At 35.5% G+C, this 25,626-nt stretch overlaps 1 protein-coding gene across 1 annotated transcript; it reads left to right on the forward strand.

The window, feature by feature from the left end:
- The first annotated feature begins 462 nt into the window (after positions 1–462).
- On the forward strand, positions 463–25,078 carry TER94 (Transitional endoplasmic reticulum ATPase TER94). Its single transcript, XM_088230698.1, has 12 exons — positions 463–589; positions 978–1,083; positions 2,173–2,426; positions 6,255–6,658; positions 7,101–7,313; positions 13,750–13,943; positions 17,042–17,206; positions 18,285–18,620; positions 19,903–20,068; positions 23,500–23,669; positions 23,933–24,070; positions 24,158–25,078. Exons 1-12 carry the CDS (start codon positions 573–575, stop codon positions 24,416–24,418), a joined length of 2,424 nt encoding a protein of 807 aa, XP_088086824.1. The 5' UTR covers positions 463–572; the 3' UTR covers positions 24,419–25,078.
- The last annotated feature ends 548 nt before the right edge of the window (positions 25,079–25,626 follow it).

Below are 25,626 nucleotides of genomic sequence, written 5' to 3' on the forward strand. Positions count from 1 at the left end.
TCAAATCTTCGAATTCGCCGCACTACCGCGGGACCACAATACGGACAACGCCACAGCATGTCTAAGAGTAAAAATAAGTACCTACTAGTTATTTGTTTTGCAATGTGTACGTAAATTAAATTTATCCCAAATGTTAAATGTAAACAAATAAGTAAATTAATAATTATAAACAAAAAATAAGCAGGATTAATAACACAAAAAGTATATTATAATATGACTCAAGTTATATTATTCGACATTTTATAGTCTATGAATTCAGATATTTAGTCCTCCTTTCACAAACGGCCAATCAAAACAGAGATTTAAAAACGTGCAATTGTCTCATTCGCTAAATTTTAAAGATGGCAGACACGACAATATTCCATAGACGATATGTAGGAGTAGAAAAAAATATTCGTGACAAAATAAGTGGACAAATGAAATACGGCAACGTCACGTCAAAGGCAAGGGCCAATGGACGACGGATGATATTTGCATTTCGGTTCAGTTCAGTCCGGCTTTTTTTTACTTAGGTAGACGAGTGTTTTAAAGAGTTGTCCCTGCTTAAATTTGTTGTTGAAATATCCTCAAATATGGCCGAAGGAAAGAGGTGTGTGTTTATTTCATTATTTAAACAGTGGTTTGTTATTATCGTACAAATAAATAATCTCCGGGAACTGAAATGTTTGTAAAACATTCTTCGAAAATTGGCTTGTCATCATGTCGTCAACTCTCATAGTTAAATGCATCATTTATTTAATTAAAAATATCGAACACTACAATTCTTATAGAAAGTAATTATTCGATATTGCGATGTTTCGTCAGATTTTATTGTTACTATAAGACGAGACATTATAACCCTACTTTCGACGCGATTGCGATTATCCTTTGTTTAAATGTTGAGGATTATTTGTACTCCGAGTTTTACTAGCATATTACGCCTTAGGTCGCATTATATATTATTGAAGAAGTAATGTCTGTTAATATAATATATACAGCCCCGACGATTTGTCCACCGCGATCCTGAGGCGTAAGGACCGCCCCAATCGTCTCATCGTGGAAGAAGCTGCCAATGATGACAATTCTGTTGTGGCTCTATCACAGGTCAGTATTTCCATTAAACCTACAAACTCCAGTGTATTTATTTTTTACCATTTATTTGAACCTCTTATAATCCACGCATATTTCACAATGCAAGTTCCTACTCCGCTGTCCGCGGCCTCGATTTCTCGGCGAACATTATTCCAGATGAATCCAGCGCCCGTGAGGACAAATATCCTCGAGAAATATTACACCATTTGCACTTCCAACACTGCAGTGTAGGAGACTGACCCGAGAGATAAGTTTAATATTTTTGTATTTTACTTGATATATTTCTTCCTTTCAGTGCTGCGGAACATCGTTTATTCATTAAATTTAGTTAAATATTATAATTTTTGGTACCCATTAAGTCTTAGAGACTTCGGTGGGACACAATTTTTTGAAACGGGTTTATTTTACACACCAACATATTATGAAATACCATTTACTGTAAAGTACTAAGGAGGTATTTTTTCAGTTGAAGATCTTCCATGTTTATAATGGTTTTCGGGTGATTATTAAACAACCGAATTACGCAATTTAATATTTGTCCTCCGAAGTAATTTGGGGAATGATCAGGGAACCTTAACTTTTAATCTAGGGTTGATCTAGAGTTAATCTAGGGATCAGCAAAGTGATATATAATCAATTTGTAGTTACAAAATTGTTTGACCGGCAGGACATCTATTTGCCGTAATTTGTAAAATAATAAAATAAATTACATCTGTTATAGAAAATAGTAATTCATTATTTTTATTAAATAATCAGACATATGAGGGGGTAAAATAGCAAAAACGCCACTGTCCATTATCACTGTTTTTGAGAAAACCAAAAAAACAAGTAGCAGAAAGACTATCTTTTATGTTCCATGTGCAAGTCATTATAACCACGAGTGAAAAGACTATTCATTTTAAGTTCAATATTTGCGCATTGAAGTTAAAAGTAGTCTTTTCTTTACTGGTTTAGTTGTTTTTTCCAAAAACAGCGATCTCGGTAAACCACTTCGTATCAAGTCTTGCGTTTTATTTAGACTCATGTGATACCCGGTTCAACCAGCTAATTATATAGGTCCCAATCACAACTAATAGTTTTGTTTATCCGGCGGGTGTTCAGGCCAAGATGGACGAGCTGCAGCTGTTCCGCGGCGACACGGTGCTTCTGAAGGGCAAGCGGCGCAAGGAGACCGTTTGCATCGTGCTGTCGGATGACACATGTCCCGACGAAAAGATCCGCATGAACCGCGCCGTGCGTAACAACCTGCGTGTCCGCCTGTCCGACGTAGTGGCCGTGGCGCCCTGTCCCGACGTTAAGTACGGCAAGAGGGTTCACATTCTTCCCATGGATGACTCCGTGGAAGGCCTGACTGGGTTAGTTCCTCTCATCATTGCTACTGACCGTACTGATCAAATCCCACCCCCGGAGGTACACTGTCGTAAGTCTAGATTTGGCTGTTTTGAGTAATGAATGTGGTGAAGAATACTGCAGTGGCCTCGTACGTTCCACACAGTACCGTTTATAAAAGGGATACTAAAAAAATATCAACGCTGGATAGATTTTCTTGAATAATTTATCATACTTTTTTTTTAGAAGTATTGTTATACTTTCAAAATACCTGTTAAAAAATCTTACAAAGGTTATTCACCTTCATATTGTCGGGGACAAGTTAGTTACTACAAATTTTGGGAAAATGATATGTCTTCATAATTTTATAATATTCAATCACTGTTTTATTTGAATTGTTGATTTGGGATGAGCTTTTAGCTTTAAGAGTGCAATATCTCACAACTAGTAAAATATAGTTACCAACTTGTGCCAGAAACCCGATGATATATTGTACCCTAAGTAAAAGAGTGACACAAGGCGTTCCATTAACGGCTACTGGGAGTGTGCTTGTCGTCACCCGTACGCGGCAGCAGATTTCATAAAATCACAGATGAGATTTTAAAATCGTCTAGTTATAAGAGACAAATCCTTGTTCAGTTATCTTCCCATATTCACAATAATCGAATGAATTTTTATACGTACACTGAGAAATTACATCAATAAACATTAATATAAGTGTTTATGATCAAGGCGCTAGCATTATGCTCTAGCATCTATAGCATAATGCTAATGCACGGAGACACTCGGGCACAATTGTTAGTGTTTACATTCTTAAATGCATTTGTTCAAAATTCCTTCAATATTATGTCCTAAACAAACAAACCATCACGCCGTTTCACCGTAAGGGTAGGCAGAGAGGATAGAACGCCACAACACTCTATCTTTGCATACAGATCTCGCTTCCTCTACATTCATACATCTTCTCATGCACGCGCGCCGATTATTCCGATTTTTGACATGTCCATCTTTAAGTATTTGTTGGATTTGGTCACGCCATGTCTTTCTCGGTCTTCCTCTATCTTTGCATCCATCAACATTCGCATTGTAAATATTCTTAGCCGTTCTCTCACTGTCCATTCGTTCTACATGTCCAAACCAGCGCAGAGCTCCTTTCTTGATTTTGTCGATAATGCTTGTCTCAGCCTTACATAATGTACGGATCTCAACATTTGTGCATCTATTGTACATAGTTTTACCACACATTCGCCTGAGAGATCGCATTTCGACAGCATTCAGCCTACTTTCATCCCTGTTTTTCCAAGTCCATACTTCACTCCCATACATCAGGGATGGGACCAGGACTCCGTTGTGAACTGCCAATTTTGCCTCTTGTGACAAGCATTTATTTGCCAAGGTCGATTCAAGTGCACCGTTCACTCTGTTCCCGGCACTCACCCTCCTTTCAATATCTTTCTCAGTCATTCCATCCCTAGTGAACATACTTCCCAGATACACAAATTTCTCCTTATTTCTTTTATATTGATTTTTTAACATCTGTTTAATTTTTAAGATGTGCGAGAAGTGAAATCATAAAGAAACTCATATTTATGTTATTTTTATTGTTAAAACAAAAATACTTGTTCTTTTGATTGTAAGTTCCTACCTGTAAAACAATGAAAGTGAGTTTATCGTTAGTTAATACTCGAGTTTTCTGTGGTATGTATGGAAACAAATATTTTAAATATCGTCTTCAACACGAAAGGATTCATTCTCTAAATTTATTGCAATAGAGGAAAAACATTTTTGAAAAGAGAATATGGAAGTCTAGGCATTTACATAGCTTATGTCCTGTCATTGGCTGGTTTAAGTGTCCATTTTATACAATGTGAACATTCACCATTCTGGCTATGTTTAAACATCCACATTTCCTCAACTCTTCCATCTGTTGACTTGTGAAGTAAAAGAGCTGAAACCTTTATCATGTGGATAAGATTCATTCCGGCTGAACCGATTCTGGATGAATCTCGCCAGCCTATGACAGGTCATAAGCTCTGTAAATGCCTAGATTTCCATATTACCTTCTCGAAAATGTTTTTTCTTTGTAAAAAAAAACTTTCATGTAAAAAAATGATAAAGATACGCTGTGCTTGGTGTACCGATGCAGTGCTCTATGCACCATTAGGTGCGAAAAGAGAATGATGATGACATTTTTCAAAAATAAAACAAACAAAATTAAAAGTAATTCATATTTAAAGTTATTATTATAAATAAAACTGTTATGTATAACAACAAAAATAACTCGAGGTACTTAATAACACGATCAACGCACAGTTCCATAGAGATAAGGTAATACAACACTCAAAATACAGCACAAGCTCACTGCCTAGAGGGATATTTAAATAAAACTGTTATGTTTTATCACAACAAAAATAACTCGAGGTACTTAATAACACGATCAACGCACAGTTCCATGGAGATAAGGTAATACAACACTCAAAATACAGCACAAGCTCACTGCCTAGAGGGATATTTAAATAAAACTGTTATGTTTTATCACAACAAAAATAACTCGAGGTACTTAATAACACGATCAACGCACAGTTCCATGGAGATAAGGTAATACAACACTCAAAATACAGCACAAGCTCACTGCCTAGAGGGATATTTAAATAAAACTGTTATGTTTTATCACAACAAAAATAACTCGAGGTACTTAATAACACGATCAACGCACAGTTCCATGGAGATAAGGTAATACAACACTCAAAATACAGCACAAGCTCACTGCCTAGAGGGATATTTAAATAAAACTGTTATGTTTTATCACAACAAAAATAACTCGAGGTACTTAATAACACGATCAACGCACAGTTCCATAGAGATAAGGTAATACAACACTCAAAATACAGCACAAGCTCACTGCCTAGAGGGATATTTAAATAAAACTGTTATGTTTTATCACAACAAAAATAACTCGAGGTACTTAATAACACGATCAACGCACAGTTCCATAGAGATAAGGTAATACAACACTCAAAATACAGCACAAGCTCACTGCCTAGAGGGATATTTAAATAAAACTGTTATGTTTTATCACAACAAAAATAACTCGAGGTACTTAATAACACGATCATCGCACAGTTCCATAGAGATAAGGTAATTTTATTTATTTATTTTCTTTTATTCAGGAAACATACAGTACAGTTACAAAATTTAATATTTTACACAATTAGACATAATTCTAATGGACCAGTGAAGTTTCCACATTAAAAAGCAATTATATGTAAGGTTAATTATGAAAGTATAAAAAAGAGAAGGAAAAAGAAAAACATAAATGAAAGTTGTTTAAAAATTAAAATTTAGGTGAAAAAAAGATATTTTAAAGTTTGTAGTGAGTATTTACAAATGGAAATAATATTAAAAATGAAGAAAATTTGTAAGAGTAATTAAAAATTAAGAATTGAAATAAAGAATGAAAAACATGCTCAGATGTAAAAATAAAATAAAATAGTAATAACATTTAAAAAAAAAAAAGGAATACTACACTCAAAATACAGCACGAGGTCACTGCCTAGTGGGAGTTTTAAAACTTGGGTTGGGTCATTTGTTTGCCCGCTCAGATTAAAATGTTATATATTGTTTATAATCAAATATGATACAAGGAATTATTTAGGGATGTCACTCATCAACAAATGTTTTTTGTTACAAACTTTTTCTCAATCTGTTGTGCATTTATCAAAGTATCAACCTGTAAAGTCGAAAGACAGTTGCCGCGTATGCGGTTCCCGCTGCGGTTGTGTTTACAAATAGTGTACTTCCGTAGCCAATATAAACTGTTCGATGTTGATAGTTAACATTTTTCCTTTCCACAGAAACCTGTTTGAAGTTTATCTAAAACCGTACTTCCTAGAAGCGTACCGCCCGATCCACAAGGATGACACGTTCATCGTGCGCGGCGGTATGCGCGCTGTGGAGTTCAAGGTGGTGGAGACGGACCCCGTCCCGTACTGCATCGTGTCTCCCGACACCGTCATCCACTGCGACGGGGAGCCCATCAAGAGGGAGGAGGAGGAGGAAGCGCTCAACGCCGTGGGCTACGACGACATCGGGGGCTGTCGCAAGCAGTTGGCGCAGATCAAGGAGATGGTGGAACTCCCCCTCCGCCACCCCTCGCTGTTTAAGGCCATCGGAGTCAAGCCACCGCGCGGCATCCTGCTGTACGGGCCCCCCGGCACCGGCAAGACGCTCATCGCAAGGGCCGTGGCTAATGAGACCGGTGAGATTATTCATCGTCGTAATATTGTTATACTATTCAACTGTTTCATTAAAGACTGATGTTGTTACCGTTTTAATTGATTTAGTTATATTAGTCATTACTAATCACGTCGCGGTCACCCCTGTCGGGACATCAACTGGTAATTTGATTATCTCTCTGCAGCCCTCTTCTGCTCGACATATTAATGAATACTATTTAGACATTAAATGTCACATATTAGACGGGAGGCTGTCAGCGTGGAAAAGTAAACGATCTCTCTTGCGTTCGCCTTTTATAGTGTTTTGACGGCGCCCTCTGTTGGCGGTCTTGCATATTTTGGAATTTTTTCACCTAATCTCCAAACATGAACTCGTGTGTTCATTAACTCTTTTTACTATTATAAGTTGTTTTAAAAACATTAAATTACACATATTGTATGGATGATATAACATAATGTTTACAGGCGCTTTCTTCTTCCTGATCAACGGCCCGGAGATTATGTCCAAACTGGCTGGAGAGTCAGAGTCCAACTTGAGGAAGGCGTTCGAGGAAGCGGACAAGAACTCTCCGGCTATCATCTTCATCGACGAGTTGGATGCTATAGCTCCCAAGAGGGAAAAGACACACGGCGAAGTGGAGAGACGTATTGTCAGCCAGTTGCTCACCCTTATGGATGGTAATACTTCAATAATTAAAAAAATACTTCCCAGTAACTTGATCTGCTGATGTCTGTAATATTAAGGCTACCGTATTGTAATATCCGTAGAGAGCTCCTTCGGACAGCTTTTCTCGTTCGGCAAATAGCGACTTTTCCGTGTATGTGGGCACCGCCAAGGAGACTTATGTCCTCGGGTGCGGCATGTGGTGGGCGAGCTGCTGATGTTTGTACTTTATACCCTAATTATGTTGTTGAGCTTAATCATAAACACTAGGCAGAATAGTGAATGTTGCAGTGTCTTAAGTGATCACTCAAACCAGCCAATTAATTAATTTATTTTTTTTATTTTATTTATTTTATTGATTCAATTTTACAAAACGCCCAAGGGGCATTTAAAAAAATTATACAGGTAAGTACAAACATAGTAAGTAATAATTTAAAAAATAAACAATACTTTTCTTTGTACACATGTAGAAACAAAAAAGCATGCTGCAATGCAAAATAAAAAGTGAAATTTTTCATAGTAAAAAAGAAAAAGAAATAAATATGGGTATAAGAAAAATGTTAGAATTGAAAAGCAAATAGTAAATAACTTGTAAATAATTTAAGCAAAAAAATAGTAATAAAAAATTAATGTTAAAAACAAATAATATAATATATGGTACACAAAAATATTTGATAAATTAGTTTCAGAAAGAGATAAGATAATAATAATACACATCAAAAACACAGAAAAAATTGCATGAAAAAGTAAGTTTTATTACGACTTTAATGATTAGTTTTAAACAATGCATTTAAGAATGTTTTAAAATGAATAATTGTTGTATTAAAAATGTCTATATCACAAGTAAATTTGTTGGCTAAGGAATGTAAATCCGGAATCGGAGAGTTTCGTGCATAGATAGTACCTACGTATGTACTCGTAGTTGCAAACAACTCCGTACTTCTAGCGATTCAGGAGTTCACAGCAATCAAGCTTTGAATTCAAAAATTTAAATAAAGAAAGGGCATTTACTTTTCTATGATCTTCTTCTTCTTTCTGTGCCATATCAGGTCTCCCCGACGTTGGCGATCACTCTAGAGTAGGCATTCCGGTCCTGCGCCAACTGGAACAGCGCCTCAACCCCACGCACTCCCGTCCAGTCGCGGATGTTTCTCAGCCAGGACATCTGTCGCCTTCCAACCCCACGCTTTCCCTCGATCTTTCCCATCATAATAAGCTGTAGAAGCGTATATTTGCTTCCGCGCATAATATGGCCCAGATATGCGAGTTTTCTCTGTTTTATTGAGGACAGTAGTTCTTTTTCGGCACTGGCTCGTCTCAACACCTCCACGTTGGTCACTAAATCACATTTCAAAAGCCTCTAATCGGTTCATGGAGTTCACCTTGAGAGTCCATGTTTCAACCCCGTAGAGCAGTATTGACCACACATAGCACTTGACCATCCTCTGTCTCAGTTTTAAATTAAGACTATCACTGCAGAAGAATGATTTCATGCCATTGAATGCTGATCGTGCTATTTCTATTCTGCATCTAATTTCCTTATCCGGATCCAGATCAGAAGTGATTTGACTGCCGAGGTATTTAAAGTTAGTCACTCTCTCTATTGTTTGACCATTTATTCGCAATACAGCATTATTGTGAGGGTTTCGGCTAAACACTATCATCTTTGTTTTGGCCACATTGATGTTCAAGCCCATTACTCTACCAGCTTCGTCAATTTTATTAAGAAGTTCCTGAAGGACACATGCGTTGTCAGCCAGGATAACGGTATCGTCAGCATATCGGATGTTATTGACAATTTCGCCGTTAATTCTTATTCCCTTTCTGACATCAGAGAGAGCATTCTTAAATATCTTGTTCGAGTATAAGTTAAAAAGTAAGGGCGATAATATGCAGCCTTGTCTCACTCCACGCTTAATTGCAATATCTCTCGTTACATTGTGACCTAATCTTATCACAGCTGTCTGCTGCCAGTAAAGGTTCTTTATGAAATTAACATCCTTGTCATCCAGCTGGCATTCCTGTAACAGTTTCAGTAATTCTGAATGCTTTACTCTGTCGAATGCCTTCTCGTAGTCAATAAAGCAAGCAAAAACGTCTTTTCGCTGATCTCGACATTTTTGTAGAAGGACATTCATTCCAAATAGTGCTTCACGTGTACCAAAAGCTTTCCTAAATCCAAACTGGGCATTGTCCAAATCCTGTTCACATTTGCCTCTTGTTCGAGCATGAATAATTTTAAGGAGTATTTTGAGCATATGGCTCATAAGACTAATGAGTCGATAATCACTACATTTTTTGGGATGCTGTTTTTTAGGTAGTGTGATAAATATTGACTGGAGCCATTCTGATGGAATTCTTCCTGTGTCATAAATTTTATTATAAAGTTTAATGATTTGATCAATGTTTTCTTCATGGATAAGTTTTATCATTTCTATAGGGATTTCATCAGGTCCACTCGCTTTATTATATTTTGATGTGGCTATAGCGTGGAGAAGTTCAGATTTTAGAATAGTAGGACCCTGATTTGGGATTGTCAAATCAAAATTTTCTCTATCGTCTGCAAATAAGTCTTTTATATATGATTCTTATGATCTTCTATTAACTTAAAATAAAAATGTATATATTATTTATACATACATCAAATTAGATTCTAATATTTTGTCTACAAAATGGCACAAAAAACACTGTCAAAATTTGCTTGTACTAGGAGTAGGCTCAATATATGAAAGGGTTTGGCAAGCCAGAAATATTAGTATGCTTAAAGTTGCAATCGGTTCCTATATGGGCAAATGCCTGTTCTAAGAAACCGAATCGTCGCGGCAAAATACCTTTTAGTTTGTCGAATATGTTTCCCGTAAATAAAATGTCTTCCAATGTCCACCAACCAAATCGCATTTCTTTATTTCAATACTGTCGGTTTTTCAGATTCCCAAACACACCGTATTAGGTTATAATATGTCCGTTACATTGAAATGATTTTTGAACTTTTTGCTGTACGTGTTATTGGAACCACCAAATCATCTCTCGCTGTACTCCTGGTTGAGTGTGCATGACTTATAATCACCCGAGTGCTCCTATTTTTGTGAATGTCAGGTACGACTTGTTTATGTAGATTTGTCTAAAGTCGAAGACTTCTATGGATTTGAATAGGTCTTCACTCGGACGATTGTACGGTTTTGGCAACATTATCCTTAATAATGATTTGTGTTCCCTAACCGAGGGATCGTGATTAGTTTTGGCAGCTCCTTTCCGACAAATACAACCGTAGTCCAAAACAGAGTTGCACAAACCATTGCTCTTCACACTGTTCATTAACAATGTGTCCAAAATTATTCACTCATTTGGGTTACTTTCTCACTGTTATGCGGATGATCAACAAATCTATTTTTACTGCTCTCCTCAAGATATAAACAATTCGAAAAATCGCATGTCTCAATGCATTCAAACCGATAACTGGATGTCATCAAATAGACTCAAACTCAATCCATCTAAAACTGAGTTTCTGTTGACAACAAGAAAAAAGCGACAAACCTTTTATACCGATCTCCAATTTCAATCGCAGGTTTTGATCATACCCCTAGTATAAATGTTAAATTACTGGGTGTTCATTTAGATTCAGATCTTTTTCTTCATTCTCAGGTCAATAAAACGGTAAGTGCTGGTTTCATCCATCTCCGACCGATCAAATCCGTGCGGAGAAATATTCCTATAGGTCCAACTAAAGCTCTTGTAAATGCTTATGTCGTTTTGCGTCTAGATTACTGTAATGAAATATACGCAAATCTCCCAAAATATCAAACTAATAAACTTCAATCTGTTTTCAATGCAGCAGCGAGGCTTATTTACGGCAGTAAAAAAATATTCTCACATTTCAAAATATCTTCGAGATTTGCGCTGGTTAAAAAAGCCCAGAGATAATAAAATACAAGCTCTGCTGGACAGTATTCAAATCCCTTCATGAAATGAGTCCAAGATACCTATCAGACCTTTGTATTAGGGAAAATACGTGTCAAAGAATATCTACTCTTAGGTCAGCATTTGATTCAGGCAGAGAAAAACTTGTCGAAATCCGGCGCTCCCCAAACACTAGATTTGAAGATCGTGCTTTTGCCTTTGCCGGCCCTTCTGCCTAGAACCAATTGTCTTCAAACTTACGAATCATCGACAGTCCCTGTCAGTACAGATCCCAACTAAAATCTCACGTCTTTAGATTAAGTATACAATTGTAAAGCGCCCTCAAGGTGATTTTTTACAAAAATGGCGCTATATAAATCAGCCAAATATTATTATTATTACATTACTGTTTAAAATAAAATGTAACAAATAATAAACTAAAAACAAAACCGCCCGAACATTTGAAGCGTAAGATTGACTATCTATTTATTTTATTTGTCATTTTTACAGACAATATCATCATCGTCATTACCTTTCCCCATATGGCACCGCACTGGTCACCGGTCGTAGCGTACCTTGATAATGTTTTTGTCACACGATGCTAAGATGATCAGTCTTACGTTTCAGGTGCCAGTCCTGGGACTATGAAATATTCTAGCGTAAAAAAAATTACACAGCAATAAGTAGAAATATGGTAACAATACTAGAGCCAATTAAAAAATCCACTGTTAATTTAATATAATAATACATAATAAGAAATTATAAGAAATTGTATTTACCATCGTTAGAATGGACTGCATAAGTCCGTCAATTAAATAAATAAATAATATGGAGAGAGTTTTATAAATAAAGTGAAAAAAGTACATCCCGAATGACCTTGAACGTCCCATACTTCTAATAAATCTCGACAACCACCTGATGGATCTAAACCTGGTTTTTGCAGTCATGTAAAGTGTCCTAAAACAAAGCTACTCATATTTGTAATATCTTTGAAAAATACTGTATTTTACTAAAATCTGGTAAAATTCTCGTAAAATACCTCGGTAATTTTACCGCCTTGCATCTCTAGCCGTGATGTGGGATAGAAATTTCGTTAATTGGCAAAAAAAGTATAACACTTGGAGCTTGGATGTTTTCAGCACATAAAGATATTGTAGTATGCCGAGTAGAACCCGCCATTACTCGTTTTTAGTATTTTAGGGGTTGGACGCTTTATGCATAGCTACGTCTATTTATAGGATAGAGTACTTGTTAAGAAGCTTGATTGTTTAAAAATATTTTAATGCATTTAAAGTATTTTCAAAAATATATTTCTTAGTTAAATAATGTAACGCTTTGATTTTGTTTAAGAAATATTGTGAATTTTGAAACAATATTCTGAAAAATAATATCTTATATTCATGAATGTTGACAATACACCAAAACATAATATTATAAAATCTTTCCATGTTTTAAAATGTTAGCTATGTTATATTTGACCACTACACCACGAGGCTGACGGTGTAGTGGTCAGTACGTTTGTCTACCATATGAGAGGTCTCAGGTTCGATTCCCGACATGGTTGTCATGAAATATTTATTTAAAAAGGTGTTTTTGCACTACAGTACTTCATTGTCCCTAGACTGGTACCTGAAGCGTAAGACCGATCATCGTACCTTCATGTAACAAAAATGATCAAGATTTATTGATTTGGAATTTATTTTGTAGAACTCCATATCTAATAGCTCTTATATGTTCAGTAGACTCAAATCAGTGTTTGATTTTTTATTGAAAGTATGATTTTAAATTTTTTATTTTATTTGGGATTTTTACAGCTATTACATAACAAAATAAGTGGAAAAATATTAACAATACTTAAGCCAATTTAAAAAATCCACTGTAAATCTAATGACACAAAATATATAAGAAAAGAGTTAATGTAATTGTATGTGTGTGACGTTTGTATTCATGTGTATGTTAATGTGTGTATGTTAATGTGTGTATGTTAATGTGTGTATGTGTAAATGAATGAGGGTGCGTGTGTGTGGGTGCGTAAGTAAAAATGATTGTTTAAAACTTGTAAATATATTAAAAATGGTACAAGAAAGAGCTTGGTAAAACGTTTGAAACTTTTTTGTTAAAATTTAAATCAAGAAATGCTATAAATTGTATTTTTTAAAAGTATGTCAGATTTCAAAACCGTATTCTGAAAAACTAGCATTTTATTTTAAAATTTAACTGATACACACTGAACGAATAATGTGCCACGAGTCCCATACAATACTAGTACGGTAGGCAACCACAAAATGCAGTCAATACGATATAATGTCAACAATAAAACAAGGATTGACAATGATCAAGATATACTGCGATTGGTGTACCAATGCAGTACCCTATGCACCATTAGGTGCGGAAAAGGAATGATGATAATATTTATATGTATGTATTTTGATTAAATACAATTTTACAATAAATACGTATTGGAAATGTATTTTCAAATTTTTTATGCATTTTATACGTAAAATAAAATGAATTCATCAAGTTATAAACATGTCCCCGTGACGCTAATTACAGGTATGAAGAAATCATCTCACGTGATCGTCATGGCAGCAACCAACCGCCCCAACTCCCTGGACGGAGCGCTGCGCCGGTTCGGCCGCTTCGACCGTGAGATCGACATCGGGATCCCGGATGCCACCGGCCGCCTGGAAGTCCTGCGCATCCACACCAAGAACATGAAGCTAGCGGAGGACGTTGACCTCGAGCAGGTAAATACTCCTCCGAGGTGTAACCGCGGCTCGATCCATCATGGGGCCCGGCAAAGGCATCACAACTCAATTACGTAATATCTCGTGTATTGAATCTCTAGAACACATTTTTTTTTATTCAGAAAAAACATAATTGTAGTGTTTTTTTTTAGGAAAAAATGCATAAAAATATGTGACAGTAAAAAACAAACATGGCTATATTAATTGTAAGTGAAACTGAGTAAATTGACTTTTTGTATTTGAGCGATCAACATAATCATATGAGTTTATATAGCATTTAAACTGTTTTCTTAGCAGAAATAAAGGAGGTGGCTCTATTTAAACTGAATATTATTATGTAATATTACTGTATAATAAGCAGTAAATTAACCCAACATCTTAAAAATGACGATGGCTGGAGATAGCCACTTTTGTTTTTTAGGGTCACATATTTTCAGCCTAACTTGTAAAACCCTTAAATTCCGTAATGTTAATGATATTTTCGGAATTTAAATTATCTATGTGTGTGTAAAACTCGCACTAAACTAAAACTAACTACACACACTTCTAGAACGCGAACGAAATGGCCTTCAGAAGCGCATCAGGTAGCATGTGGATGTAACATTCCCCTCCCCCTATGTGCGTAGGTTTTGAAGGTGTTGCGTTCATCCGGTGTATTTTGAGAAGGAGACGTGTTCTAGTATGGAGACGTGTTCTAGTATGGAGACGTGTTCTAGTGCTATGTCAACGCGAGTTAAATAGTATGCTGTTATCGAATTTTCAACTACTGAAAATGTGAATCCTACTGAGATTCGTGGTCTTTTAAAGGCTGTTTATAGTGAGGATGCTGTTGATAGGTCTACTGTAGATCGATGAGTAGCAAAATTTCATGGTTGCGAGCCTGGAAAAGCCATAATTGTTAACGGACGTCCGATCACTGCCACAGCAATAAACATCGCAAACTCGTCAACGATTTGATTTAAAATAACGGGAAAATCACTCAAAAGCGAATCGCAATCCATATTGGAATATCCAAAGACCGTGTCAGCTTTATTGTTGAACAATTGGTATACCATAAAATTTTGCAACACGCTGATAACACCTCGCGCGCAACTGAAGAGGCTCTGCGAAACCTGAAGTTTGAATTGATTTTACACCTTCGTTACAATCTTGCGCCTTGCGATTATTATTTTTTTCTACTCGTTAGAGACCTCTTTTTGTGCAATTGGATACCTGCAATAAAACAGGTAGTTGGTGAGCAAATTAATAGGGACACTTATTATAGAAACAAGTGTTTTGATTTCTACTCTAAAATTTGCAGTACATGCAATGGACTGAAATAAACATTGTGATTCCAAAACCAGGAAATGGATAATATCTTTACGAGATGAAGATTGGAGCATATAAAAAAAATTCAAGCCATGTGAAAATCTCTAGAAAAATTATATATAGTGCCATAAAACATTGAAAAAAACGCAAAGCCTGGGAAAATATCACTACACAACGATACAAAAGGAAGACAACTTCACAAGATGACATAGTAATGGTTCGGATCTCGAAGAATGACTCCCTTAAGATAGCTTTAGAAATCCAAAATGAGATCTATGAGGACATATTTCTCAGTAGGCGGACAGTTCGAAGAAAACTCCGAGACGCTGGTCTTAATGGAAGAATTTCCAGGAGAATGCCGTTAATAAATATAATTAATAGACAGAAGAGAGTTCAATTTGCTCGAGACTATGTCCAATGGAGTACTAATTAGTGGAAGCACGTTCTTTTCGGTGACCATTCAAAGTTTAATTGTATTGGATCTGAGGAGAAGATATGTGCAAAGATTGAAATGCGAGGAATTTAATCCTCAATATATCATTGTAATGATTTGATTGTGGCCAAAGAAAAGTTGGTATTGTAGAGATAGAGTTTAATATAATGTAATACGTCCTATAGCTAGGGAGGTCTGAATCTGATCCCTTTTCGAGTGATCATTTTCAGTTTACTGCCGATGGCAATGTTCCACGTGGCTCCGCTCACTCTTACGTCATGTAGGGCACGGCAGCGACATCTCTTGAGCAGTGGGTGTCATTACTTCACTACAATAATCAAGACAGTTAAAGCAGCAGGGGGTGGTAGTGTAATGGTGCGGGGTAGTATGTCATGGCACGGAGTAGGTCCAATCCATCGAATAAGAGGTATTATGGATCACTATGTATATGTGGACATTTAAAAAAGTGTTGTATTACCATATGCTGAAGAAAGTTGACCAGTAATTTGGAAATTTCAACAAGACGATGATCCGAAACAATAATTCTGTCACTGTGATGGATTGGCCATCATGCAGTCAAGATCTCAACCCTATTGAGAATTTATTCTATAATTAATTTATTTTATAAAATTATCTGGAACAATATTCCAGTAGAAAGATGCCAGAAGCTAATAGAATCTATGTCCAGAAGAGTGTGTCAGTTTTAAAGGTAAAAGGGCACCCCAGTAAATATTAATGAAGAAATTGGAATAGGCTTTATTTTGATACTCTTATTTAAATACTCTTAAATAATGGTAAACAAAAATATTTTAAAATTATTATTAAAATAAATATAATGTAAACTTCACATTGTTTTATTTAATATCCAAAGTTGCATTACTAAAAAAATATTATGTAGTTATTCGTCCCTATTTGCATGCTTGCCATTGTTTTGATTTTTATATCTTAATCCTGAACTGAACTTAATCCTGAACTATGTATTTATTTTCTATTAAATGTGTATTTTTGTAAGGTAAAAGACACTGCGTGCCGTGTATGTTTATAAATAGGTACAACAGTATACAGTAATGCAATAATTATTAAAAAATAATAATGTGTATGAAAATATATGCATAACATAAAAAGAAAGATAGATAGAATAGAAACATAGACAAGTTAGCAGGTACAAGTAGCAAAAAAATAACATCCATATTTAAGTACAAAAAGAATTCTCCCAGCAATTACGCAATATAATTTACAACAATTTACTTAACTCTGGATATATTGTTGTGCATTGAAAACGGATGCAAATTGATGTACAATATGTTTATGTAATAACTCGAGGTGTCACTTCATATATGTGTATGGATATCGGCAGATAGCGGCGGAGTCTCACGGCCACGTGGGAGCAGATCTGGCTTCCTTGTGCTCCGAGGCCGCCCTCCAACAGATCAGAGAGAAGATGGACCTTATAGACTTGGAAGATGATCAGATTGATGCTGAGATCCTCAACTCTCTCGCTGTCTCCATGGATAACTTCAGGGTGGGTTCCTTATTTTTTTACTTCATTACCTTTTACGTATTTTTTTTATTACCATTATCGAATTGATGGTGCAATTTTATTTCATCTTTTTCAAGTGGACAATACGCAATTAAATAGTATAGTTCAAAATACAGTAGATCAATACTGCCAACATAGTTGTTGCGAATGCATTAAGTGAAATTGCACTCTTTTATTTTAGACTTAAAACTATTTAGACTAAAAAATATTTAGACTTAAAACCTCATTTCACTTTCCTCAATTTTAAATTTTATATCTTTTTACGCCAAAATGTTCAGGTCCCATTTTTTTCCCTACATTCTCATTCAAATATTCCCCCAATGAGGAACTTCAGCCCTACGGGAAATTGGATACAACAAACGTTTTCTTGCGTGCGGTAAAAATAGGAGCATTAAATTGTACTGTAAAGTTTCTTAAAAATGTACAAATTTTTTATTATTTACATTGAATGACGTCACTGGTTCATATGAACCATCCAATGATATGAGAGCTTTGAAGGATATCCGGTTTGGTCACCGTAAATGAACCAATCAGAAGAACTGTCATAGAACAACCTCTGACGTCACACGCGAAGTTGTTTCAGAAATACAAAACTTAAAAAAATCATAGCGCTGATAATACGAAATATAAAATTAAAAATAGAAGTTTTAAGCCTAGTTTATTATTCTATTGACAAATAAAAAAAGAAAAAAAAGACACTGAACTTCCTCATTAACGTTTTGTACTTTTTCGGTTTTATGTTGAAAATAGGTAAAAATATTAATAATCCCCAATTATGACAATTGTTACCATTTTTCTGGCGGTATATTTACACTATGGTCTAATACATTCATTTTATTTTCATGTAATTCCATTTTTTCTGTACATTTTTAATTTCATAACCTAGGCGTTTTTCTCGCTGATTGCTGATCTATGTTATACTTAACTGGTAGTTACGGCCTTTCTCAAATATCGAATCTAACATAATCATAAAAATCTAACAATTTGAAATAAAACAAACAGGGAGTAAACTGTCGCTAGTGGTAAGTAGTAACATAGTAATAGTAATGACTATTTACAGTACGCCATGACCAAGTCATCTCCGTCGGCGCTCCGAGAGACAGTCGTAGAGGTGCCCAACGTGAGCTGGACCGACATCGGAGGGCTGTCCAATGTGAAGAAGGAGTTGCAGGAGCTGGTGCAGTACCCCGTGGAGCACCCCGACAAGTTCCTCAAGTTCGGGATGCAACCGTCCCGCGGAGTGTTGTTCTACGGGCCCCCGGGATGCGGTAAAACTCTCCTGGCTAAAGCCATAGCCAACGAATGCCAAGCCAATTTCATATCTGTGAAGGGACCCGAACTCCTGACCATGTGGTTTGGAGAATCTGAAGCTAACGTTAGAGATATTTTTGATAAGGTAAGCTTGTCCTTTACGCAATGTTAGATGAATATGTATTTATTAATACAATAGTGTTATATATATCTATCATGCGCAGTCCGTTCATAGAACGCATGGAACCATTGGTTCCCCTAACTTTAGACAAATAATATTTATAAAATAGCATGTTAAATAAATTCATTATCAGGCATAATATTTTACATTTAGATTACTATAGACAAATAATGTATTAATAATTTTATAAATAATCGCGATAAATTGCAGAGGAATTTTAATATTGCCTTATAAAAAATTATAAAAAGCAATATGACCTCCTGACACATCCATTTACCGGCGCTGTCATGCGCGTACTGATCGCTTGATCGGTGCGTACTCGCTACTGGCTGGCCGGGTATCGATTTAAAGAACGATCGCGATGGAAGCAAATCCGAAATTCCGTTCCAGCACCATACTGAACGCGCAGTCCGGATGCAGGCTCAGACTAAAATTCTCACTAAGCAACGAAGCAATCAAAACATACCAACACATTATTTTCTATGTAGTTTAGATGCGATGCGAACTTGCGAACGCAACGCCGCGAGTCGCGCCACAGATGCGAATTTAGTATTTTGGCTCTGAACATAATATAATTATTATATGTGGTGGAGTAGAATACAAAATAAAATGTAGAATTTCATTCAAACATTACATCAATATAATGTTGATTTGTTATAAGAAAAAAAGTTTATAATCTACTACATATGTTGATTTTTCCGGTTCAAATAATGACGATTCTTTTTCGTTGAAAAGTCATGTTTTTTAATAAGATTAATATATATTTTGGTTTCACTTCATTTTACTCAAATAAAATAAAATGCCACAAAATACAGTTATTATTTATTTAGTTAAAATGCAGTTATTTATTCAAGTATATACTGAAGTTGATTGATTCGTTATTACATTTTATTACTAGATATGTAAAATTATTATTACTATTTCTAATTATATGTATATAATATTTAGTTTGTCTTTAATTTCTTAAGGGCAGTGTATTTTATGATGTACCAATTACTTGTATATTAATTGCTTCCCTAATCAAAAACCCCACCGCACTTTCCATATATATATATATATATATATATATATATATATATATATATATGACTTCCCATCATAATCGTGGCCCTGCTGTGGTTATCTCTGGGCAGTATGCGGAGGTGCAATGAACAACGGTATTATTATTTACCGAACGTAACTATTACAAATTACTTATAAATCTACAAAAAAAAGTTTTTTCATGCAGTATTGAATTTAAATGTAGGCTCGTTCCGCATCACCTTGTGTGCTGTTCTTTGACGAGTTGGATTCCATTGCCAAGTCTAGAGGAGGGTCTGTGAGTGATGCGGGCGGAGCAGCTGACCGAGTCATCAATCAAATCCTCACGGAAATGGATGGAATGGGAGCCAAGAAGAATGTTTTCATTATTGGTAATTATTCTTGATTTTTCCTTCAAATCGGAATACCTCTTTACATAATAACTTACTACCGTAACTTGCGTCCCAATCCTGTCTTTGCCGTGGGAAATTATAAAACTAACATCGGATTCTTTTCCCCTCTGTCGAGGATCCACGGAACAGTGAACGAAATCTCACTAAACGGTGCTGTCAATGTGTTCCTACAGCAAGGGCAGGCGTTTAAGAAGCAAGCGGTGTTGCCTCTCTTGACTATCGATGTCAAACTTGCCATTTCCGCCTATATTATGCTATATACTTAGTTAGTATATTTTAGAATAGACTTTTTACACATACAATAAATATATATATATATTTTTTTGTTATTCAACATACTATCGATTTTCAATTTGAATAAACAGTAAAACCTCGTTTTTACGTTCCTCGATTTTACGTTTTTCCGCTTTTTACACCGAAATGTTCAGGATCCATTTTTTTTATACAAATATTCCCCCCAGTTAACATTTTTTACATTTTTCATCACCCTTGTTTTACGCTTAAAAATTTTCGGAATAAATTTGATGTGTCAAAAAAGCCAAAATTAAACAACGTTTTGAGTATGTCCAAATGCTGGCGCTGGATTTTCTCCCTAGGGAGTTGTTCATATTTAAATTTGTTGCAACAAAGGGAAAACATTTTTGAGAAGGGAATATGGGAGTCTAGGCATTTACAGGGCTTATGACCTGTCATTGGCTGGTTTCAGTGGCCACTTTACACACTAACATTCACCATTCTGCCTATGTTTATTCTACCTAGGCGGAATGGTGAATGTGTACACAGTATGTAAAGTGGCCACTTAAACCAGCCAATGACAGGTCATAAGCCTTGTAAATGTCTAGACTTCTATATTCTCTTTTTAAACATGATTTACTACTGGATTACACGAGATTACTCTGCTCACTTTAAAATCACTAATTCAAATACGTCTTTAACCTAAAAATTTAGAATCTCGTTTGAAAAATTACACTTGCGATTATAGTAAAATCTTGCAGCTTTCATTAATGCAATTTAGTATTTCAATACTTTGTGATAAGGGCTAGTATTCTTTAAAATACATCAATTTGACTTACGACAGTCTAAGGGAGGTGACAATATACGCACTCGTTATGTGTGAGAAAGAGATAACGAATATATTTTGTATGTCTTAAAGCGGAAGTTACAATAATAAGTAAGTAATTGATCATACTTATGTTTCGGTGGTTTGAAAGTAAATTTGCTTTAAAATAAATAAATATTTTGATATTTTAATCGAAACGAATTGATATTTTAATCCATAATATAGTATTAATCTTTTAGTGGGTTTTAAAAAACAAAGATTCGCTAATTGTTTTTTTTATTGTAATTCGTTTTTGTGCATACGATGACAGTTGAATATTGTAGGTTATTCTTCAGTATCCATTTAAACTTTTAAAATTAAGTTAGAGTTATGATAAAAACGTTACTAGTGTATAGTGTTAAGAATAAATATATATGAAGAATTATAAAATGTTGAACTTATGTTTTGTGAATAATAATGTGATATAAAAGTAGATGAAACAATGATTCTTAAAACGTAAATTATGTTTTGTTTGGTGAACTATCGTGCTCAGTAAGGAATACTTTTAAATTATTTAATTATTATCATTTATATCATTTATTAAGAAATAGTGTTTTATTTCAAGACAAGTTATAATAGTCTGACTTAACCAAACGGTATGCTAATGAATTATCCAGTTTATTAATTACTTTTTCGACGCATAGCCCAAAACGCAAAATAGCTGCGCAGATGGGTCGTTGCTTTCTAATGACGCAGGCGGGAGTTCGAGTCCATAGGGGTTCCAATTTTTTTTGTTGCAATTATGGTTTTTTTAAATTGTATTTTTCAAATCAAATGTTTGTGCCATATTAGAAAATATTTTTATTGAAACTATTAGCCGCTGGAGCCATTTGTTAGGAATTATTTATTAAATATAAAATAGACTTGTTTTTCATATGACATAATTACCGCTATGGACATTTTATCAGAATTTTCATAGCTTACCAATTTAAAAACTCACCGCTCGCTACGCCTTAGGGAGAAAATCCAGCAAGTCTGCAAGGATTGGGACATACTCAAAACATTGTTGAATTAGCTACCTGGTAAAAGAAGAAGTATAAAAAATTGGAAAATTGTTTTCAGGCGTTGCCTAGTCGGTGAATTGGTTCAGCCGGTTGAATCTCGCCCACAGGATAAAGGTTTCAGCTCTTTTACTTCTCTGAAGTCAGCAGATGGAAGAGTTGAGGAAATGTGGTTGTTCAAACATAGGCAGATTGGTGAATATTACACAGTGTGTAAAGTGGCCACTTAAACCAGCCAATGACAGGTCATAAACCCTGTAAATGCCTAGACTCCCATATTCCCTTCCCAAAAATGTTTTCACGCTCAATTGCAACAAATTAAAAAAAGAAAATAAAACGTCAAGTAAATTACCATTACACATCATATTACATAGTGCAAGAGTCTAAAACTAGTAATCTTTGTATTGAAAAGATTGACCTCTAGGTAGACTGTTAAACAGACCAATCATAGTATTATAGTTCTTTATTTGATAAAATGAAATTCCGTATTGGTAAAACTTCTCGAAATTTGCAAATTATCCGAGATATCAGATACGAAAGCCTCAATTTTGATCAAGAAACGAGCGTAGAATAAAGTGGCCGTGTTTAGACATTCTTGAAAGATTAGAAATAGGTAAAGCTAATAAGTAATTAATTAAATTTTTATTCTAAAATGTTTCATATTTCATATTCTTTATGCATTCTCCTTGAATCGGACACCATTTTATGTTTATATTTATATTTGCATTTACAACTTTTCTACATAGACAATATTTCAATCTAGAAATTCCGGTGCCCTCTACTTCTAAAATATGTCTTTGTATGCATAATCTAATTCAGAGTTTTCCAACTAATTTTTCATTTTTGGACAAAGAAGTCACCTTTTTTTTTTAATATTCCCACTAGTGGTAAAACAAAATGTAACTGCTGTTTTAAAACAGTTTCCCTCCCGAAACACCTAAAACAGTTTCACACTCTACCCCAACTTGATTTCCATTTCCTAATAGTAAGTTATTTACAATTCGTTGAAAATGGCCACCGAAATTGAAATTGAGTAAATTATAAGAATGCTAATATTTCTTTCTTTAAAAAAATAATAAATATGTTTTCCCCTTAAAATACTTTTGTAAAAAAAATAATTATCGATAAATATTGTGAATTCACTTATAAACGGACATAAATACATCAAAAACTGTTTATTGTAAAAATGCCACGTATTCTTCATCCAGCCGATAAAATATTGTTTAATATTTTGGGTACACTCATTCCGGGTTCCATTTCTAGTGAAATCCCAATAAATGGTCCTCGTTTAAGTTGGGAGTTTGTTTCAGGCGCCACTAACCGGCCGGACATCATCGACCCGGCTATCCTGCGGCCCGGTCGCCTGGACCAGCTCATCTACATCCCCCTACCGGACGAGAAGTCCCGCGAGGCCATCTTCAGGGCCAACCTGCGCAAGTCCCCCGTGGCCAAGGATGTGGACCTCGTGTACATCGCCAAGGTATGGAAGAAATTTGGAAATATTAAATACGGCGAGGCGATGGTGCACGGGGATTCCTAGCTGGATTTTTTTAATAAGATAGGAATATGAAACTGAACATTTTTTTTACACTTTTGTATTCTGTTGTATAATTTGATTCTTCCTATGCATATAATTAATTTTCTTGTGAATAAAAAGCAATCTTGGATTTGCAAATTTAACGCACACCACATGCTTTTTATTTTAAATATATACTTATTTTAAAACTTAATCGGTTTGCACAGGTAACCCAAGGCTTCAGCGGAGCTGACTTGACAGAAATCTGCCAGCGAGCGTGTAAGCTGGCCATCCGACAAGCCATCGAGACAGAAATCACCCGGGAGAGGCAACGCCAGCAGGCTACACCCACTACAGCCATGGATGTGAGTTCTTCCCATTCCCCACCGGCTTCCGTTACCTCATCTCGCCCTGCTGCGCCGCGCCACTAACCGATACTCTCCCTGTTTTAGTTGGATGAAGAGGATCCCGTTCCCGAGATAACTCGCGCTCACTTCGAGGAAGCCATGAAGTTTGCTCGGCGCTCGGTGTCGGACAACGACATTCGCAAGTACGAGATGTTCGCGCAGACGCTGCAGCAGTCTCGCGGCTTCGGGACGAACTTCCGCTTCCCGGCGGGCGGCTCGGCGGGAGGCCCAGGTGCGGCTGGAACCTCGGCCGGAGACCAACCGACCTTCCTGGACGATGGAGTAGACGATGATCTTTACAGCTAAACCACCTGACCCGTCAAACTTCAACGATCTAAAAATGTCAAAATAGAATATTTTTGGAAAGGTGTTTGTGTCCGACGAATCGGTACCGAGTAGGGACTTATTCCCTATCAAATATTTTTTGTTATAATCTAATTTTATTTCCTGTCATATTTCGGAGACGATTTCTTTACCTCTATCGAGTGATAGTTTGTTTTGCTCCACAAAATAATTTTATTGTCGAATATCTTTTTTATCACACGATACATATGTGTAATGTATCGTAAAATATTTTATACTTGGATTTAAATTCCACAAATCTGGGCTTCAAATGACCGCATCGTGTTTATATTTAAAATAATTGTAGGATATAATATTATCTAATGACATAAGACATTTTGAACTACCTTAAAGTGATATGAGTTTACAATTATGGAAGATTCCCACTGCCTGTGGTCATATCTTCAGTATTACGTGTGTAGTTACAAACCTTTTACGCTGCTGGAAAAGCATATGTATCAAATTAACAATCTTTAGTTTGTTATCACCGTGTTCATTGGGAAAGGAAAAGCGAGCAAATTAGCGGGCTGATGCGAGTTCGTCTATAATGGTAATGAAGGGGATATTAGTGATCTCCGAGCAACATATTCCTCCGCATCTCTTGTAATACAACACTTAAATATTTTCATAGCCTTTTATTTCATATTTATTCCCTCGACTTCATGAATATGTACAGACAAGAGAGTCCTCTAAACGTGACATGTATACGCTGTTTAAATGGACTGAATAAGTCCGTAAATAAATCAATAATTCTACAGCTTATAGTATTTTATTATAAAAACTTGGAACTCTTTTTAGGTGGTATCATTATTATCTACGTGGAGACGTAGAATAATCAAATGGAAAGGACCATCCATCAAATAATTCCCCGTTTCAATAACTGTTTCATACAATTTTTTAAAAGATATTCACCTTCTATAATACGTTTATCTATTAATACTTGCAGATACATATTACAAAAAATAATAACTTGTCCCTAACTCTATGAGGCCAAGAACCCTGTGTTGAGTTGGGATACAACATACTTGAAAGTGGAAACATGCATATTATTAAAGAATACCAAAAATAAATATTATTACATTAACACCATTTGGACAACACGCTCAATAGTTCATAAATATATGGAATGCCTCGCAGCAGTCTCCTGCAATGATCTCTTCCCTTAGACAAAA

The sequence above is a fragment of the Micrasema longulum genome, unplaced genomic scaffold (assembly GCF_059751315.1).
Source record: "Micrasema longulum isolate JH-2025_06_02 unplaced genomic scaffold, ASM5975131v1 h1tg000809l, whole genome shotgun sequence".
Lineage (NCBI taxonomy): Eukaryota > Metazoa > Arthropoda > Insecta > Trichoptera > Brachycentridae > Micrasema > Micrasema longulum.